At 49.4% G+C, this 21,301-nt stretch overlaps 1 protein-coding gene across 1 annotated transcript; it reads right to left on the bottom strand.

The window, feature by feature from the left end:
* Window positions 1–1,923: 1,923 nt before the first annotated feature.
* VASH1 (vasohibin 1) lies at window positions 1,924–20,844 on the bottom strand. Its single transcript, XM_074955992.1, has 7 exons — window positions 19,401–20,844; window positions 11,409–11,497; window positions 10,167–10,223; window positions 8,213–8,287; window positions 6,702–7,083; window positions 6,007–6,119; window positions 1,924–5,380 (listed from the first exon to the last, which is right to left on the bottom strand). Exons 1-7 carry the CDS (start codon window positions 19,662–19,664, stop codon window positions 5,308–5,310), a joined length of 1,053 nt encoding a protein of 350 aa, XP_074812093.1. The 5' UTR covers window positions 19,665–20,844; the 3' UTR covers window positions 1,924–5,307.
* Between the last annotated feature and the right edge of the window lie 457 nt (window positions 20,845–21,301).

Below are 21,301 nucleotides of genomic sequence, written 5' to 3'. Positions count from 1 at the left end.
CCCCACAGGGCAGAAGGCTAGTAGGTGGAGAATGGGGGTGGGGGCATGGAGGGCACCACAAGCCACAATTTGGTCACACCCGACATATACAATGCAGGTATGGTCTGGCTCATGTATGGAGGAACTTCATCCCCCCAGGTTTCAGACTTGCATGGACTAGGGAGTATATAAGGAGGAGAGCCTGAAAAAGTGGGATTTAAACACATAATAAAAACCTCACTGGTGATGTTTTTATAAGACCTTATTAAAAGGACTCCAAGCTAATACTGGACAAAATCCTCTGCCCTGGACTCCACTTGGTTAATGTTTTGCTCTGGAAACATTAAGGATTATCGATTGATCCACGCCAATTGCCTTCATTCAATTCCTAACAACTTTAAACTCACTTTCTTACAGAGGTTTGGGATACAGTGAAAGGACCAACTTTACACTTAAGCTACAACACAGTCCCATCTTTGGGTCTAGCAGTCAGGCTACTACTCTTGGGGCTGGAGGAAACAGACCAGGACAAGCAGCATGGGCAGAGGAGAGAAAGACAGCATTACTACTTAACCGGTGAATTAAGGTTATTAAGCTATATGTCCAGGGTTTCTCATGGCTGGACTGCACCGATTGCTTCCTGGGGCAAAAACTATGTCCTGCTCTCGGCTACAGTGGACTCTGAGGTGGCAGGGAAGGTGGGATTTATACTGAACTGGCTCCTGTCTTGCTATATGCACCATTACAGAGTGGAGAGAAAGAGCAAGAGCAAAAAAGTGGAGGGGAAAAAAAATGATCAGGTCATTACCAATCTCCTGGCACTACCCCAGAGTAGAGATACAGGAGCACTAAGAAGTGGTGGTTCCAAATCCAACACGCAGGCAGCACCAGAACAACAATGCAAGAGGCCTCAGGTAGTCCTCAACTAGGGTTACTCCCCTGAACTGGCTTATGGAAGATACAGCCACAGTCTGATGAGTTCACTCACCCTTTTCCAAGGGAGGGGCTTGACTGCTGCTGTGATCATCTATGATCTGCAGTATGATTCCAGCTTTTGTGGCTTGGACCATCCATGAGACCACCGCAAACTGTTACACTGCTGCACCCAGTAAAGGCACCTCTGTCCTGCAGAACAGTCCTTTGGGGAATGTGTGCAGATAGTATTCTCTCTCTTCTCCGATCACCGTTCCCAGGAGAGGACTAGGGATGCGGAATTTAACACGGGATTTTTGTAACTGGTACAGGATATCTTTCTGTTCAGCCTGGGGGTTTGTCCCCGATGGCCCAGCCTAAGAATAGCAGCTATTGCCACACGCATGAAGCTGCTGATGGCACCTATCACTTACTAGAGGAATAAGGAAGGAGGGCAATTACTGCTGAGATACAAGGAGCACAGCTGTCAAAGTATTTAGACCATATGCACTGTGGATCTGCATAGGAACAAACCAATGCAACATCTACTCTTTTATCAGTGTTGAAAAGTGGACAGCAACAGATGCTTCAGAAGAATTTAAACCCTTCTAATGCATTTAATTATGCAGCTACACCTTGAAAGAGGATATTCATGTCTGGCACCAGCTGGTGAATACACTGAAGGATGAAGAGTAAGAGACCTTGAAAAATATCTACCTGCCACTCATTTTTTAAAATGTATACTTAATTTTCTATACTACTGGCTTCAGTTACAATCTGCATGAACAAGCCACATAGCTTGAATTACAGAGTGGCACAAAACATTTTGTTTCATCCATTCTGTACTGATGATCTTTTAGTGTCACTGAGCTTGCCCTTGCCCTGCTTCTGCAAAAGAATCATTAGCATGCAGCTGACTTCTCAACTGCACAATTCTCTCATTCTTCTCCTATCCATCTACAGAGAGTCAAGGGTGGGATCCATGAAGGGACTTCCTACTCTGAGTGTCACAGTGCCTAACTTTTAGGCATCTTAAAAAAAAAAAAAACCACAGGTATACCACTGTGATATACAAAGCCAAGTTAGGCGCCTAGGCTCCTATACAATGAATGGGGAGAAACAGCGGCCCCAGAATGCAATCCACAAGAGCCAACATGCTAGGCTGGGAGCCACTTAAGCTAAAGGTGTGTGATTAGCCTCATCTCTCTCAGAGATCGGTACCCAGCTCTGCTTAGTGATCCACAAATGGGAACCAGCCGCCTGGAGTCAGACAGCTTAGGTCCCAAGTCATTTCCTGAGGAAATGAGTTACGCACCTGCCGTGCTACACACAAAATGGCAAGAGCTGGAGCTGCCCTGTGATTAGAGCACTCACCTGGGATGTGGGAGACTCAGGTTCAATTCCACCACCTCCCGAGTGGGGATTTGAACAGGGTCTCCCCTTCTCAGGGGATTGCGCTAATCACTGCACTATAGGATATTCTGATTTAGGGCTCCCTCACTCTTCTCTTGAAGCTGTTCCACTGTGACTAAACAGTCACGGGGCAGAGTGAGAGGGAATAACTCCAGTAGTTAGGGCAGAGAGAGGTAGGAGACTCCAATTCCAGTCCTCCTACTCCAATCGCTATTTCATTATTTATGTTCTGGAGACTAGCACCTGTCACTTGTGTTAAATTCTTTAGGATTACCCACGTAATTCTGGGTAAACAGCAAGTTATGCTACCTCCCTAATCAATCTTTCTTCCTGTCACACATCAAGCTGCAGAAAGGACAGACAGCTAAAAAGGAGCCTGGACTGACAAACTGCAGTGAAAACCACAGAGTAACTAACTGGTGGTGAAAGATTATGATTAGGCACCTGTAAGGAGTCAGTTAGATCCCTCTGGAGCAGTGCTTTAAGGGTTAATGCTGCTTCAACTGACAAGATATTACTTGATGTAAGGCCCCATTCAACACTACCAAAATGTCTGTGGCCACCCATGTTATGACAGAAAGCCCAGTTATCTACTATAGTTATAGTCTGAATCATGCTTCCAACATGCACTCAGGCAAGAAAGAATACGGAATGTTTAACATGATTTGGATACAGCCAGATTTCGTAAATGTTTAGACACTTTTTGTAGTGTAACAGGACCTAATGTTAAACATTTCACCAGCCCCTATCTATGTCAACATGCCTCAGGCTTGACCCACTCACCCCTTGCTTCCCACCTCCCTCTCTGAATCAACTCAGCCATGAGCTGCAGCACCCCTGGTATGCCAAGTTTTGGGCCCCACACGCATATCTACCAATGCTCCTCAGTTCTGACATGCAGCATGCGGACCGCTTAGCTGTGCCTCTTCTTTGAATGGAAATTTGTGGGCTGCCAAGGCTTTAGTCAGGTGGAGGGCTTGCTGGAGAATGGTAATCATTAACATAATTAGTGTTGTTAAGTACACTGTGTCAAACAAACCGGAGAAGGACAGGCACACAGCTATGCTCCCTGCTCCTAGGACAGACAGACCTCTGCAATCAAAATGGGCCAGATTGAACAGTTTGGAGAAATGGGATACCCTGGAACAGTGATTCCCCAAAGACATTTCAATCTTGATTGGGCCGTTACCCTAGGTTTAACTTGGGCATGAGCCTCTGGGTTGGACTCGGTATGGCAGCACGACTCATCTATTTCTGCCCCTCTTGCCCAGCCTGCGCATGGGTTGCTCCAAAACCTCCACAGATGAAGGGAAGGAAGCCTGGAGTGGTAGACCAGGGCATGAAAGGGTTGGGAGTTATTACCCTACAGCAACAGTGCAGCACCCCACCTGATTTCAAACTGAGAAACATTTCCCCACTCTACCCCCAATAGCATTTATTTCCTGAAAACAGCCTCAGGAGTACCACATGGGATTTGCTGTGGCAGTGCCCTGTGTGTTCCTAGAGGCAGTATGCCGCACTTTTAGAGGCACTCCAGCAGGCATTGGCCAGCTGTGGATGTAGACAAGGGGTGGGGGTGAACAGGGCAACATGACCACAAAACACCATCTTATTTTGCTTAAGGATTCGCCAGCACACTGACCCCTTCAGCAGAGCACTGCACTGGAGCTTGTACCCTTCTGTTTTAAGGCTGGTTCCCAAAATTCCACTGTGGCTCTGAGCATCCAGGAAAAGGAGCCCTTCCTCAAAGGGGGAGATGGAGCCAGACTCTATAACAGGGAAGTGCAAGGTGTCACAATAGTAGCTTCATAAACACAAGAGCTAAAGTGGGAATTTGCCGTGGTAGTGCCTTGAATACTCCAGGGTTAAGCAAGTGGCCAGGATGGGAAGGAAGGCCCCCGCCCCCGCCCCCGGGACTAACACTACAACCCAGCAAGGAAAAATTGAAGTTCTTTCCTTTCTGAAGAGAAAGATGCTTGTGAAGGCTACTCATGTGCAGAGTCACTTGCTTCCTGGTGGAGTTTGCATCTCCGTGGCCAAAGCTTTCCCCACAGCTTCCAGTGACCACCACTGAGAGGGAAGTAGGGGAGGCACAGTTTCCAGCTATCGTACTAGCTAAGCACCCATCCCCACAGATGGAGCTGTCCAGCAGCCTGTTTCCACATTACAGCAGCATGGGCATTTCCTGAACAGCCTGCCATGAAGGGAAGCATCCACAGCACCTCACAGGAAAGGAGACACATACTCATCCCCCATAGAGTCAATGAGCCATAGTGGGATACCCTGCAGACCAGATAGAATGTTAGAGTGGTGGATTCACTGCATATGAGGCCCTCAACACCACTGACAGGTTGCATTTTCATTAGTGATGCAAGTATTAATTATTTCAGGGCTTATTCCTCTTCCCTGCAGGCACAGGGGATGGGGAAGGTGATTGTGCATTTCACTCCCTCCCTCCCCAACAAGAGTGACAGTAGCAAAATACACAGAAGTTACAAAACCAAAAATCCTTCCTCTACCAGAGGCAGGGGCCTTTCCATTCCAAGACCTTCCCCTCCTTCAAGCCCAGGGGCTTTGTGCTGGCTTGAGACCTTCAGCATAGAAGAGGCACTGTGGATAAAATGCCCCACCTGTCGTCTTTGTCAGCCCAAAGGATTCCAAGCAAAGCATGAGCTCTGCTTGGCCTCACTCGCTCAACCCCTCACCACGTCACAACAGGAGCCTTCCCGAGCACCCTGCAGCACCTTCCCATCAACTGGCAGTTCTGTTCTCTTAAAAACTTGCTTTGTTGAATTAAAAAGTGCTCTTCCCGAGAAGACAGGCAGGTGACTTGTCTGATCCCCAGGATACAGCTCTGGGATAGGCTTGATAGAAGTACCTTGGAAGATCAGCCCTCCACTCCCACTTCCCCTTCCCCATGTTGAGCTTGCTACAAGTGGATCCTGGTCTCAAGTGTGGCCAGTGAAGAGTCGATGGAGCCAGGCACACCAGGTGTGCCTCTCTTCATACCCGGATTTGATACCCATTGAGGTCTGGCATGGCTTTGGATTCGGCAGGCTTCTTCTCACCAGACAGACTGTGAAGAAAGAGGGAAGTAGATATTCAGAGGCATTCTCAATTTCTCCTCCGACAGGGTAACCTGTCGGATTGAGAGGTGCCAACATGAGAAGAGGAGTTTCATCCCCGTTACCAGATCCCATACAGGTAGAGTAGCAGGGGTGGCAGCTCTTCTTCACCCTGCTAACTCCCATAAGAGGATGGAATACAGAGTGGGAAGCCCAGCACCTCCACTTGAGGTACCTTCCTGGGAAGATAGACTTGGGGTAGGCCTGAAAGCAGCCTCAAAGGCACACCAGTTCTCACTGACCAATGATGGAGGTTCAGACGTCTCTTTTGGGGGTCATATGTGTGATCCATCACACATTAGGCTTTAGATGGGGTGACCTTTCTTTACCTGCAGCCCGCCCCTAATTCCAGCTATAGTTTGAAAGTGGGAAGGCAGCAACTCACATTGGAGAAAGCAGTGACAGAGCTGAAAGGGAGAGACCCACCAATGCAGCTGAGAGACATTTCCACAGTTATGGACCGTGCCAAGAGAGTTCTCAAATCTACTTTATCCAAGGGTGTGAGGGGATGGAGGGGAAATCCTATAGCACGACTGAGAAAGATCCTCCAACCAAGCCATCCACCAACCCCACTTACCGCCTCTCCCCACGGCTGTTGCGGCGGTGTGGACTGGACTGGCCCCGCTGTGGGGAGGACACATCTTTCTTCCTATCCTTGGTGGGAGATGGTGGCCCTGTTCCTTTGCCAATCTGCAGAAGGAAAACAACAAGATGGGAGAGAAGCCAGGGCTAGCAGTGGCTGGAGAACATAAAGCCCAAGGTACTCCATTGTCTGGGAAGGGGTGACAGTGAGATGAAGAAAATCAAAAGGAAAAAAAGAAAAGGCAGTGGTGAGCATTATGTAGCTCTACTGTACTGTACCCCACCTTTAGAGAGTCTCAAGCACACCCACGCACGCAAAACTTCTGAGCAAGTACGTATCTTGGTTCATCTGTCCAGTGCCCAGCAGGCATACCTGAAAGCACAGGATTCATATTCCCAGCTCTTGCCCAAGATACCCTGATACACAGCATCTACACCTGCCAAGTGGAGAGGGGTCTGCACCCCACTGGGGCCAGGGTCTGCAGAAAAGGAGAGGAGAATCCTTACCCCCTCTCCCTCCACCTCCCTGCCTTCCCCCATCCGCACCCCAACCCAGCAGGATCTGTACCTCCCAGCATACTAGCACCAGGATCCAATTAAACTCCAAGGCTTTGGCACCAAGTACAAAGTTCACACCTGCAGCCTTCAAGAGCAGCAGGCTGGTCTCCCCAGCACCTCCCAACTTCTCACCTTTAGCCTCATGTCCCGGGCATGTCTCTCAAGCTCCTTGCGGAAGTCCTCACGGCCCAGCTTTTCCACGTCCAGAATGGAGTGCTTCCACTCAATCTGCTCCACACTGTGTGGGTCATGGGACACACAATGGCCCAGCTTCACCTTTTTGAGGACGTGCCAGCAGCGGTGGTATGCCTCCTCGTAGTTGAAGATTAGCTCGCTCAGTGTGCGGAAGGTGGGCGCCTTGTACATGAGCTCCTCACGCCGGCTGATGCCCAGTGCCCCATAGCGACCCCCAAAGTTCACCCCCAGCACAATGTGGCGGAAGTAGTTCCCTGAGAAGTGAGTTTTGAAGCTGATGGGGAAACGCTCCAGTGTGGGCATGTTGTTGGTGAGGTAACTGGCAACATCACCCCATTCAGGAAACAACTGGTGATGCCAAGAAAAGAAGTAAGACTCTTCCTCCCCATCCCCCAGAACATCTCAGTCAGCCTAGACTGGAAAGCAGATTCACTGCTGACGACAAGTACCTGATTGACAGCCCTGGAGACCAAATCCCCAGAGCAGGTATAGCTCCAGCCCCGCACAAGACAAGTCTACCCTGTCCTGGGATCAGAGGGATGCTCAGTCCTCACCTCCAACAAGGCTGCCCACAAAGGGAAGCCAGTTATAATGGCAGTTTTGTAGTATGTACACCTGTCCTGCTAGGAGCTGGGAGGACCGAGGCCACTAGGCAAGTTAGTTAAATTGACCATCACTATCGGCCTAGGAGGGATTGGACCTGGTGCCCTACAGGTAAAATGTAACCCATTCTTCTGAGCCATCAAGATCCCCAGACTGGCATCTCATAAAAGCACTGCATTTGAAGACAACTAACTTTCCAAAACGCAAAGACCAATTAACCTAGCTTTCAAATACTTCCCCATCACTGAGGGAACTCCAATAAATACATAAATGTGGCCCCAGTTGGACTCAGCCTGGCAGGTCCCAGAGAAGATGCGTTTCCCAGGACGTGTGTACACGGAGGTGCTAGCTCAAGTCTGCATCTAAAAGCAAGGATTATGCAAGGGAGAGTCTGACAGGTTCCCTTCCATATCTGCCTGCACTGTGTAGAAAGTGCAAGGTGACATATAGTGAGTGAAACATCCCCACTATTCAACAGTGTTTCTGACTTGAAGCTATTTCCTTCCTGTTTAATCCCCACATCCTTCGCCTCTCCCTCCCCCAGTTATGTCCAAAAGGAATAAACACTCAATCCTAAAGCGGGGGAGAGAAGTGATCCTGAAGAACTAACTCCACTACTCGGGTTCTCTGCTTGGGCCCTTGCAATGCTCCAGCAGCATAAGAGGGGCATAAGAGAGCAGGGGGAGTAGAGCTCTGAGTGGATACAAAGTTTGTATCCGCATCCAATCCATGATCCACAGATATCTGCATCTGATATAAAGTGGATATCCCCAGATTTGCAGGGTTCTACAGGGGAGAACACATTAGGATGGGCACACATGCATGTTTCTAAGAGGAAAGGATACATTCCCAGGATCACAGCTTCCAGGCATTTGATTGGCAGGGCCTCTTTGGTCATTTCTTTGGCCAGGTCCATCAGCCTGTTAGACAGCACAAGCAGGAGAGACAGAGGAGGAGAATTAAAGGGGTTTGCATTGGGCAGGGCTGGTGAATTCAGTCGCTGGGCAGCATATATGCAGGGCAGGTTGCAAGGAGAGAGGAAGGCTGTTAAGGCAGACGGGAGAGGAGAAAATCCTTTGGGAATAAATAAAATTCAAACTCAGTATTTTGCCATTCCCCTCCAATACTGCTGCTGTGGAGTTTCCCCTCACTGAGCCAAACAGGATCTACCCTCTATGCCAGACACTACTCTCAGCAAGTCTGGAGTAATTCCCTTTCATCTCAATGCAGTCCCTCTGGATTTCTACCCATCCGACCAAGATGGCCTCCTGTCCGAGGTGTCTCAAGTTCCAGAGACACTTGCTTTCCCACATCTGAGGGCAGGGAAGGCGCCTGCAGCAGATTCTGCCCTGGTTACATCATAAGATGTTTGGAATGCCCAAATATCCACCCATACCTGATGGCTTGGACCAGCAGTATTAATGTTGGCACAATGGTTTGGTTAGCAGACTAAGAGGTCCCTAACTGTACATGTGGAACCCAGGTGCACGAAGATGATTGCCTCCATCCTGTGTACACGCCTGAGGGTTTACAATGCACAGCAGTCTGGGGGTGTCCACCACCACCACCTCCTCCCTTCCTCACACATTTCTTTGTTCTTTATAAAGTTTCAGTCACCAAAAAAAAAAAAAAAAAAAGGGTCTAGCAAGTCCACATTCTGCACCAAATGCACTCCAGGACTCTGGACAGCTAGAATTGCAGAGACATTTGGCCTTTGGAGAGCTTGTTTAAGGCAGGGCTTTGTTTTACTTTACACAAAATCCCCCAGAAGCCCATGATCTAGATCAGGGGTCTCAAACACATGGCCCGTGAGCTGCATACGGCCCCTGGGGTTCTTTCGTGCGGCCCACCAAGCTCCCTGTGCCCCCACCCCCGCCCCTCTGTCTACCTCCAGGCCAGGGGTGGGCAAACTACAGCCTGTGGGCCGAATCCGACCATGGGATCGCCCCCTGCGTAGCGCGCAGAACCATGTCCCTGCAGCCCCGGGGCGGGGGAGGGCGGCAGAGGACTCCATGCATTGCTCTCCCTTCTGAGAGCCACCAACCGCAGCTCCCATTGGTCGGGAACGGGTAACAACAGCCAATGGGAGCTTCGGGGGAGGTACCTGAAAGAAGCAACACGGAGCCCTCTGCCCCTGCCGGGACCTGGTTCTGGCTGCTTCCTGGAGCGGGGCCAGGGCAGGCAGGCAGGGAGCCTGACCTGGCCCCGGTGCACGCTGCTGCCACCCCGGAGCTGCTCTAGGTAAGCGGCGCCGGGCCGGAGCCCGCACCCCAACTCCCTGCCCTGAGCCCCCGCTACACCCTGCACCCCTCCTGCACCCCCTGGGGGCAGGGAGGAAGCGGAGTTGGGGTGGGGACTTCGGGGAAGGGGTTGGAATGGGGGCAGGGAAGGGGTGGGAAGAGGCGGGGCCTGGGGCAGCGAGGTGGGGGTGTCAGTGATGCGGCCTTCGGGCCAATGCACTAGTCCTCCTGTGGCCCTCGTAGTCATTTGAGTTTGAGACCCCCTGATCTAGATTATAAATTAGATGTGCTCAGAGACTGGGCACCTCTGAGTAACAGATAAGTTTACTGACCCTTGGCAACAAATCCAGCCCTCATGCTTGAATAAGGCTAAATTATGGCTCTGACCAGCTGCACCCTGAGCAGAGTCCAACCCCCTCAGGAAGGACAGAACTGTGACAGTGAACAAAATCCCCAGAGTCCAGCCTGTACTCTTGGCCAGACTCAGTACAGGAGTAGCAGAGGTGGCAAGTTCCCCAAACAGGAAGGCAGGAGTGTGAGAAAGGCTGACAGCACTTACCCGGTCAGAGGTCTGCTCTTCTTAATTTCAAAGAACTGCGTCCCAGTATGATTGTACCTGGAGAAAAAAGGTTAAGGGGCCATGCAGACTGGATGAGAGCTGAGAAGACAGAGTTGCCCACATATGGCAATCTGCCTGGATGAAGCTCTTTGTACTATCAAGGTATCAGTTACCATTCTCACAGGGATCTCAGGATCCAGCAAGCAAAATACCAGCAAATAGAAAGTGGGCATTTCCATTTGGCTATTCTTCCCACTTGCATTCTTTGGCCTGGGGAGGAAGGAAACAGAGTGGCAATCTATTTCCCTCCCTATTCCTGCTGACAGCACATTTTCTGGTCAGCCTCCTCTCCAGCAGCACAGGCTCCCAGACCCGAACAGGGTTGAAACGAGTCCTCTTTTGCTGCTGCCTGCAGGGCATCATGACCAGTCTAAATGATGCCAAAACTACCTTGCTTTCATGCTGGCTGGGATCTGTCCCCAAAACAGCACAACCCCAGGATTAGCAAAAAAAGGTGCTAGCAGACTCCATTCCCACCTAGAGTCAGCTCCATATCCAACCAGCAAGATAAAACTGCACTTGTGTTGCACATGCCCTCACCCACACTCCAACCCAGCACACAGAGCATGAGGATATGTAGGAGTCCTGTTCCCAGGCCATAAACATACAGGCAGCTATAAATGGTTGGGAGTTGGTCATCCACCTGACTCTCAAAAACAGGAGTGACCATCATGTTCCGGCCACCTACAGAGCAGAAAGCACCCCGTAAAATGACTCAACATGAAGCTCAAGTTCCCCATCACCAGCACACCCAAGCTTGGCAGGGGAGATTAGCATTTTCTAATCCCAGGTTTTAATCTGTCCCAGGCCCTCCCTGCAGGGCTAGGCAAGCACAGCAACTACAAGGACCTTCAACTGGGATGTTTTAAAAGGAACAAGCACTTGAATTCAAGGTGTCTGGCTGAAGGAGAACCTACCACACATTAGCTTGGCTCTGCTGACACACATGCTGCTGGGACAAAGGGGTTAACCACAGGAGACACAATTGGGCAGGATTAGAATAAAACAGCAAAACCACTCACTGTCACAACTTCAGTTTCCTGCTTTTAGGGAACAAGTTTCATTTCCCCTTCTGGCTGAAGCAGAGTCAGCTGTTCTCTTATGGTCGGCTATTGGAAGGTCTCCTTGCTTCCCCTTCCTGGATCATCATTCCTTGGTGTCTGTGATAATAGTAAAGGATACTGAAGCTCCTTGATGTAGCGCTGTATGGCTTCCAGACGCTCAGGGATGGGGGTGGACGGCTGGAGCGCAGGCACACTCGGTATGGGAATCTGAACAGGGGGAAGCAGAGTGAGTCAGAGAGCAGACGTCTCCTGAACCTGCTAGTCCCTTTGCTGAATGCACTGGCACATCACCATAGGAATTGCATTCCTCTGTAACCCAAGGAGCTAATCCCTTTTTGCTGTCCACCCGAGATATTCCTTGAGTTGACAGTCACTTCATTCTTCTATCCTCAAGTTGATAAACTGGAGGGGATTCAGAGAAGAGTGACACAAAGTTATCAGGGAGATGGAAGGACTGTTTTTTAAAATGAAAAACTAAAAGAAAGTCTGTAGAATTTAGTTAAGTGACAACCAAGGAGGAACACAAAATAGTCTACAAACATCTAAAGAGCATAACTACAAAGGAGGAAGAGGAGCTCAGGACAGTACATGGGTCTAAGATGGAGGCATGGAATGAAAATGTAGCCAAGTTCAGTAAGAATTCTACAACAGCAAGAAATATCAGGGCATGGAACACACTCACAAGGGAAGGGGTGAAAGCCCCACCTGTTGGCACTGTGAAAACTAGAAACGAATTGGGAATGAATTTGTATTGGCAGGGAGATGGACTGGATAAGGCAATACGGTTTTTCCATCTCGAACTTCTATGACTTTCAGTTACACAACTGTGGATATTACCCAGACTGTTGCCTTGAATCTGCAGTTTTGGCCTCTACAGTCCAGCCAAACCTTCCTTTCTGTTTACTCGGAAGTCAACATCTGCTGCTTTGACAGCTGCAAAGAGTTATCCTAAGAAAGGAGAAGGGTCCTGTCTGCCCAGCCAAAACAAAAAGACAGGGCTGGACTCACAAAAAGGGCCAAGGAGACACTCGGTCAATGAAAGAATGGAAAAACAGATTTGGTGCGACTGATAGAGAGAACTTTGTGGCACAACTTCCCCAAGCCTACTGAGGAAGGTTAATGCCTTCTGTGCGTGGATCCAACAACAAAGCCCCAACTGTCAGTGTGGTTTTGTCAGTTCCATCCTTAGGGAACATGTGGTCACCCACCCCTTGTATAACAACATTAACTGGAGACAGAGCCCTCCCTCTGGTCCTTTCATTGTATTTGGTGGTGTCTGCCTATTTAGGCTGTAAGCATCTCAGGGGAAGAGGCTATTTTGTTCAACTCCAAGCACAGCAGTATTTACACAACAGCAGGCAGCTGTAAGAAGTTCTAGGTCTTGATTTTCTCTTGTGTATTTTGATCTTTCTTATTGTCTTGTCTTAAGATTTTCCCCATAAATCAGTTTGATGAAGATGCATTTTGTGACTGGTGCCCATTTCCCAGCACCTCTCAGGGAGACAAGCTGTGACTAGATATAAGAACCAACAAAGTGTGCCAGCTGTTGTCTCCAGTAACCTTTGTGAGCAAATACCTCACTGCAGTCCCTTGCTGGGAATGTGCAGAAAGAGAGCTCCTTCTATTGCAACCTCTCTCACCAGGAAGCACTGCAAGGGAGGGGAAGGAGAGATACAAGATCCCCAACAGTTTGAGCTCCTATCCCCAGGGGAACAGGAAGCCCTCTAGACTCTAGAGAATGATGCAGGGAATTCGGCAGTCTCTGAAACTAATGCAGGCTAAGTTGGTTTAGAAGCTAGGAGTTAACATACTGAGTCACAGGAAATTACTCCCAAGCAGAACCAATGAAAGTGGTAAAACCAGGGCAGGCTCAGCATTTAGCCTTAATTCATTTCTTCAGTGGGTGACCTTTGTGCAGTGTTTGTGCAGAGACAAACAGCTAAAATTAACTCCCTGGGTTCCAGTTAGATACACATTACCAGCACAAATTACTGGTTCCTTTTAGTTACTCCTCTCTGCTGCTGGAAACCACTCCTTCCTGTCAGATCCCCTTTCCCTCTGGGGAAACACGCAATACCCTGAGACAGTGTAATGGAAACCATTTCACTGGGAGACTAGTTAATGTAGAAGCGGCACCTTAAGTAATTAAGCTGTGCTCTGGCTCTCAGATCTGGCCATGAAGCCCAGACTGGGCTATGGTTTCCTTGGCAGCAGGTCTCCAGTATGTTTGCCTGGGGAGAAGTGAGAGAAGAGATAAGGAATCTGTCCCTCTCATCCCTGTGCTGAATGGAGGAGTGATGATAACACTTTGGGCTTCTCCAGCATCCTCCATCCACAGGTCTCAAAGAGTACAAACAGGTATCTTCACAGTCCTCAAGGAGGTGGATGGAAATTTATTTTAAACACAGAAGGGAACGTAGAGGTGGATTACCTTACCCATAGTCACCAGCAATTTGGTGGGATAGCAACGCAGGTTTCCTGGGGCTTGCTGCTCCAGTCACTGGAAAGCATGCCCCTGCAAGGCTGGCTGCCTTACCCATTCTTGTCTTCCCTTACTTGTATGGCTGGGTTACATCCCAGCACTCCCAGACTTGTAAACCCTTGGATATTGCACTGAACTCCTGCCTGACACAGCTGAGTCCCAACCCCATCAGTACAACCCGTCTTTGGAAGGGAGCCTGGTGAAGATCTGAGATTTCCAAGCTTAAAATGAGCCAAGCAGAATGAAAGCAAACCAGATGGAAGAGGTGCACAAACAGAGCTCCTGCTCCCTCAGGGAGGAAGTGTTTGATAATGTAACTTAAAAAAACAGGCTGTCTCTCTCAAAGTACTTATGTGGTCCTATCATCGTAGTATTAGAGCTCTAGCTGCTCAGATGCTGCTGCTGCCGCCGCCAACGGAGTACTGATGTTATTCAGATAGCAGATAGATATATTAACCCCCCCACCCCATAACTAAAGCTCAAGCATGCACATCACAGCCTATCATTCATATATGTTAAAAATCCAACTTCTTTTGTGGGGGTCCCCACCGCCATCACTGACCAGCTACAAATCTGCTTGTTTCCACCTTTATATCTCTGCCATTTAGAATGCAAAACCTTTACAAATGCATAGACGGATGTGCTCCCTGCCTTCATGCCATACCACCCATGAAGCCACTGATACAACATCAGCTATGCAGACAGACACCACCACCTCTTCTACCAAAAGCAGCAAGGCCAGCAACTGCCAACAGTGCTATCATCAGGTCAGCCTTTGGAAGCTGAGGGCAACTGAATGGAGTGGCACTAATGCCCATTTCCTCTGGAATAACTGGACAACCAGTGGGTTATTCTGAAAGGCTGTCCTGCCCTACAGAGTGAGGGAAGGTAGGAAGGATATGCTAAAACGCAGGACAATCCAACAGGTAGGAAAGTGCACTGGAAGTCAAGAGATCTGGGCCCTTTTCCTAGCTCTGCCTCTGACCTGCTGTGAACACCTTGGGCAAGTCACTTCAGCTCTGTGCTGTAATGTGATGCTTCTTGGTGGTACCCAGGGTTGTGAGACACCTCACTAGCACTGCCATTAGTGTGAGAAAGCTTTGTCTGCACCTGCTGCGGGTCGGCTCCCCAACACCACTGGCCAGGGGCAACACAAGCACTCTGCTTTAGACCTATGTAGCCCACCCACTACAGGTTAGCAATAGGCACACTCCAATCCCAGCACCCCACAAACATCTCCCTGGAGTGTCCAGCCCCTGATCTATTGGGCACTCACAGTATGCACAGATTTGTTGGCTCTAGAGAAACAGTACATCACAGCTTACCAGTTCCACCTCAGACCACTGCTCTGCTTAACACACAGCATTTAGATATGTTTAGTGAAATTAAATATAAAAATTTACACACCAGCATAGACATTTAAGTAATAGCAAGTACTGGAAACAAATGGTTACATATAAAATTAAATCATAACACATTCTAGAACATAGACTTAAAACTAGATACTCATGTCTTGTTGAGCAATGCTCACCCGAAGTCCAAACACCCTTTTACAGCTGTTTGTCTGTGATCCCTCTTCTAGGAGACCAATACTGTGAGCTTGTCTCCTACATGAAGGATCCAGTGTGTTCCTTAGCTTCCCAAGATATACAGGTCCCATCCTTTGTCTTCATTCATAAACAGGACACCCACCATGCAGTTTTGTTTTTTCTTGTAGATCTTGCAACCTTTCTACTGGCATCTGGCTCAGCGTGCAATAGATCTCCATCGAGAGGTGGACAATACACATATGACCAGACTCAGAGATAAGCATCCGTTGCCTTGGATGTGTTCCTTTCAGGCAGGAGGGTATGTCATCTCCTGGTGACCTGCCTTACTTCCAAGTCCTCAAGAACATAATTTTCAGTACAGATACATAACCTGTTAAATATTATCCGTACATACATTTTATGGTGAATGGTGGGCTCTTGGCTCTCAGAGACCTCACATGCCACCCACAGGTGAACTATTATGCATATATGTGACCCTGGGGATCCCCACAAACCCTATGCACCTCCTCTGCCTGTTGCCACCCAAAGGTCACTGTGTCAACACTCATTAATTCCCCCATCTGTAAAATGGGGATAATTATACTTCATTTCCTTCATAAAGCACTTTGAGATATACAGATAGAGAGCTATGAAAGCGTTATTAACTAATGAGTTCTGAGGCCTCACTCACACTGCCACAGCAGCCCAAATGGAATAAACAATAAACTTCTAAGGGAAGTAAGAGATGTCTCAGCACTTCTCTCAACACTGCCTACAATGGAGGGGCTAGGAGAAGCAAGGTAACAGAGATGGTGCCCTGTTGTGACGTCCACATCACAATGCTCAGCTAAGGCCACAATCTCACCTCAAATCAAACTGCAAGCAAATTACTAAGGTTACCTTGTGGGAAATGCCATTGATCTACTGCAGCTAGAGGAGTCTTGCTTCCTGGCTTGAAGAGGGCCCTGTCACCAGAAAAGTCACAAAAATGCTGTCACAAACCCTTTTCACTACTTCATTTCACTCCACTTGGGATAGCAAAACTGGACTAGTTCATTTCCCTTTCCATTTCTCTACTAGTTCAACTCTCCAACTAGGATCGAAAAGGGCCCTGGCATGCAGGTGACAGTCTGGCAGAACCCTGGGAAACAGCAGCATGAAGCAAGAGTTTGGGAAACCTCCTATAGACATTGCCAGACCACTTACCAGGATGTGCAGCACCAGTGAGCAGGAGACAACTCTGCTCTCTGTATTTTGCATTGGGTCATAATGCTGGCCGGCGGCGGAAGAGCCTCCCCTGCCATGTTAACATGAACTTAACAGGAGCCAACATCTAGAGATTTATATGGATAATGAGATCATCTACAAATTAAGGACTCACAAGCTTCCCAGAAATTTGTGCCTGCTTCAGGGCTCAAGCTAAATGCAAACTGACAGGGGTTATTAGGAAACTTTCCATTGGCAGGTTACTCCTTTCGTGCCCCCTATACTTTCATCCATGTATCTACAGGATTCATACAGGAACAGTATGGCATCCTGCCACTGCCTTTCAAGATGCCATCTTGTGATCTAGAATCTCAGCTTTTTTTTTTTTTTTAAATAAAGTCTCTCAGGCAGAGATGCCTGCCTGAGTCTGCTAAGAGCCCGAAACAAGAGCTATGAGAGAGAACTGCTCTTTTCATCTCACTGAGGAGTTAACTCAGATAAATGATCAACATTGGGTAAGTGTCACTGTTAACTAGGTCACTACTGATCAAGTCATGTAAGACAGGAAAAGGGAAATCATTATGAAAATCTACACAGCCTATGGTGAGTCACAGCTCATTTACTTGACAGTGTAACACCATTTCCTCCCTCCCCCAATCAGGGAGCCAAGCCTAGCAGAGCTCAGCATGCCACTGTGGGAGAGATAAGCCCAAGAAGATCACATGATGATGTTTTTAACACCTGTACAAGATACCGTGGTCTGGTCTAAACTGGGGGGAGGGGATAGCGATCTAAGTTACACAACTTCAGCTACGTGAATAACGTAGCTGAAGTTGAAGTACTTAGATGTACTTACCGCAGTGTCTTCACTGCGGTAAGTCGACTGCTGATGCTCCTCTGTCGACTCTGCCTGTGCCTCTCGCTCCGGTGGAGTAGACGGTCGATTTATCGCGTCTTCACTAGCCACAATAAATTGACTCCTGCTGGATCGATTGCTCCGGAGGTAAGTGTAGACATGCTCTGTGATTACATCTCATTGTAGTGTCTCAAGGGGTGGAGCTTATTTTGTTGGCAGAGCTTGGAACAGTACCACTGTTTTCCCCAATTCAACCCCTAAGCATCTTGTACTGACCCTCATCCAAAATAGGATTTTAGATTAGCTAGGCCACTGGGCTGATCCTGCTATAGCAACTCCTGCATCCCACCCAAGGCCCATTCAGCCTCAGGAACCTAATGGCCTTCAGCCTCTCATAGGAGCCAGCCGTGCAGAGTACACTTACAAAATATATTTCCCCTTGGAATATATTATTGCCAGGATTCTAAACTGTTGCATCAGTTCTTCAAAGACAGAAAATAGACCCACTTCTGTGTATTTCAATACAAATGGTGCTCAGAGACATGGAAACATCGGTACAGGCAAGGGTGGGCTCTTCTCATTCCCTTGCCCCAATCCTTCCTACCACATTCACTCCTCTGTAGTCCCTGTAACCTGCTGAGACTGATGAGCAGTGAGCCCAGATGGCAGAATGTGTTCTGCACCAGCCTCACTGAATACAGTGCACAAACCGGGCTACTACACAATGGTGCTGCAGGTACCAAAAATAGATGCTCGGCTAAGTTTCAGTCAAAGAAACACCCTCAGTGCTGAAGAGACACAGAAGAGAAACAAGGGTTGGAGTAAGTCTCGTGATTCATACAGGGGACTGGACCCCTGAATTCCAATGTTTCCTTACTGGCTCTGCCACAGACTTGCTGTGAGAGCCTAGGCAAGTCACTTAATCTTCTTTGACTCAGTTGTCTCTATTTGTAAAAATGGGAATAAAGATATCTATTTCAAAGGACAGTTATGAGACAGTGAATATTTGCAAAGCATTTTCAATCTGAGGATCTAAATATACCCTAGAATTACCACCAGAAGCCATGCATATACAAAAATGGCAACATCTACAAAGACTCACGAGGCCCACACGCAAAGGACTCAATACAGCATCAAGATTAAGTTGCATGATCTTGGGTTCCCCTTTTCATAGGATTCTCAGCATTAGGGCCAGAAAAGCTGTGAGATCATCTAGTCTGATTCCTTGTTGGCAACAAATTCTACAAGTGTTCTCTAATCTGCTTTTAATTCCTCTGTCAGAGCCACCTTCATAGGCAGGCACCATTCCAGTGCAAAAATTCCCCTTGTTGTGGGGAAGACTGTCCCTCATGACCAACCTAAGTATTTCCTTTTATAGCCTATAGCTTGTTCCTGGTTATAATTACTCAACTCCCACTCCTCCAGCTTTCCCCATCTCAAGTATTTAACCAGTCATAAATCCCAGCTTTACTCTCCTTTTCTCCAAGATGCACATATTAAGTTTCCTTATCCACCAAACAGGTCCCATCACCTTGTACTTTTAGCAGGTTGCCCTTCTGGATTATTTTTAAATTACAATCTTTTAAGAACAAAATGTCCGGATCAAAACACAACGCTCCAGAATACAGCTGGAGCACTGTCACCCCCTCTTTCAGGCCAGGCAGGCTGCCTCAGAAGCTAAATCCCAATTCTGTACTTTGTCTCAGAATCCTGACTTTTCCCCATTTGCGCTAAGGTTACTGGATATGTGGCTTTTTGCATCAACACAAGTAGTATCAGAGCAATTAAATGGGAAAATTCTATTAAATCAAAGCCCAAATCCCAAACAGCACAGGACAGAAACTCTCCCTCTGATATGGGATCCCAATACTTTACACCCTTATGACTGTTTCTGTTGAGTGAAACCCCCACTTCAGGATTATTGATCTGAATTTCCATGTTATATAACACAATCCCAGCTTCTCTACCATTCTCTGAGTGGACGTCTAAAGCCATGTCATTTGATTTATTAGTATCAGTTCTTTCAGGAATTCTCACCTTGGGTAGGTCTGTGGCTCCTCGAATCCTTTGAGCCACCATTTCTCCCTCAGGGTGGATCTTGGCCACGTGTCTCCACATTCTCTCCCAAGTGGGCTCATCAATGGGTAGCCCTCCTCGGTTCACAAAGAAAGGAACTCCACCGTCTCGCAGATCTTCATCACCATCATCTTCCTGCTCCTCCTCTCTCTGAGTTGCCTCTTCGCTGGTCTCACAGCGCTTGGTGGCAGCAGCGCCACTGCCCCCCGTTTTCCCCCCCGGCATCCCAGTCTGCACTTCGGAAATTGGTGGCTTACAACACTATGCCCACCACCCCCCTCAGCCTGCCAGAGACAGAGCAGCATATGGCAGCCTGAGTGCAGAGGCCCTTTAAGGAAAAAAGGGTGTGGCTCATTCACAGAAGAACAGCGCAATATCAAGGTATATTTTACCCAACAGGAGGTTGTTTCCTCAGGTCAAACCAGAAGGAAGAGTCAAGGCAGGGCCCCGGTGAAGCAAATGAAGTGGCCTGGAGACGTACCATAGATTAGGCTTAAAAAAAAAAAAAGTCACCCTTGATCAAGCAGGCAGAACCGGACAGGCGCAGAACAATGAAAAGGTCCAGTTATAAAACAGCAGGGGTTGTATATTCAGATCAGGCCACCAAAAACAAAAAAAGACAGGCTCCACTGACCTAGCAGGAGATTGCCGGTTAGAATCAGTAGCAGCAGATCGATGAAGTACTACACCCAGGCAGAGCTATGGGGCAGGGGCAGAGCACAGCTGACTGTCCACAGGCTCATAGCACTTCAAAGCTTAACCTGCTAGAGACGCTGCCTGCCAGACACGGGAGAAACTGCAGCTACGCTAGACAATAAGACCATTAGACCCAAACAAAAGCAAATGGCCACAAAACAAGGCAATCAGACCGCCAGGCTTTGTTGGTTCCAGGAGCGAGCCGGCCCAGGGGCAGTTCAGGATACCCGCCTCAAATGCCATCTCCGCTTTCAGTCCAAGCTCCTGCCTGCTCCGGGCGGGGGCTGCTGAGCTCAGGAGGGGTCACAATGCACCAGGGGCAGGCGGCCAGGGCTCCAGCCCCCCTGCCGTGGGAAGAGGAAGCTGCTGCCAGCTGCTGGAGCCAGAGAGCGGAGGAAGCGCAGTCCTGGGGGTGGCTCTTGGTGAGCTTGCCGGGCAGGAGGCTGCAGAGACCGGGGGGACAGGAGACAAAGGCGCGGCGGCCCCTGGCTGCCGCTGCGAGGAGAACCGGCTGGGCAGTGGGCTGCGGCGGCTGCTGCACGCGGAGTAACAAAGCCCCTGTCCCCGGCCGGACTGGCTGCTGGCCGAGGCTGTCCCGGGACCGCTGATGCCGCGCCGGGAGCCCGAACCGCGCGCGCTGGGATCACACGCCCGGGGGCTACAGCGAGCGCCGCCGCCGGCTCGGCTCCACGCCCGGAGCCAGAGAGACGCTCCCCGCGCATGCGCCCCTCCCCCAGCCAGCCCTGCCCTGTTAAAGGGACAAGAGAGCCCCCAGCCGGGCAGCCTGGGCCTCTCGGGCTCAGGGAGGGGCTGGCAGGCTGGGAGGTAGGAAAGGGGGAGCCTCCCCTGGCCCCCGCCTGCCACGCCCCCGCGCGCCATTCCCCCCGGCCCCAGAGCGCCCGCCCCTGAGCGTCCCTCGCCTGTCTGCGCTGCCGCCTGAGGCTACTACAGCACAAGAGCCGTGCCCCGGGCAGGCTGAGGCAGCTGGCTGCTGCCGCAGTTGCTCCACCGCGGGGGGGGAACGACACAGACACACACACACACACACATTGGCAGCCCTCCCCTCCTCCAGCATCCGCCGGGAGACACCTGGAGTGGACCTCCCTTACCCGAGCACCTGTTGGGGCTCGGGTGAGTGTCTGACCCTGTGATCCTCCCACCAGCCC

This window comes from Natator depressus, chromosome 6, assembly GCF_965152275.1.
Source record: "Natator depressus isolate rNatDep1 chromosome 6, rNatDep2.hap1, whole genome shotgun sequence".
NCBI lineage: Eukaryota > Metazoa > Chordata > Testudines > Cheloniidae > Natator > Natator depressus.
The sequence above is the reverse complement of the archived record's forward strand: the minus strand, read 5'-3'. Positions and strand labels throughout refer to the sequence as shown.

Excerpts from the sequence above, each read along its gene's own strand:
- VASH1 (XM_074955992.1), bottom strand. The coding sequence starts at position 19,664 with ATGCCGGGGGGGAAAACGGGGGGCAGTGGCGCTGCTGCCACCAAGCGC. Across the intron at positions 11,498-19,400 it reads GAGCCACAGACCTACCCAAG|ATTCCCATACCGAGTGTGCC; the intron begins GTGAGAATTCCT and ends CCCCCTGTTCAG. Across the intron at positions 10,224-11,408 it reads CGCTACATCAAGGAGCTTCA|GTACAATCATACTGGGACGC; the intron begins GTATCCTTTACT and ends TTTTTTCTCCAG.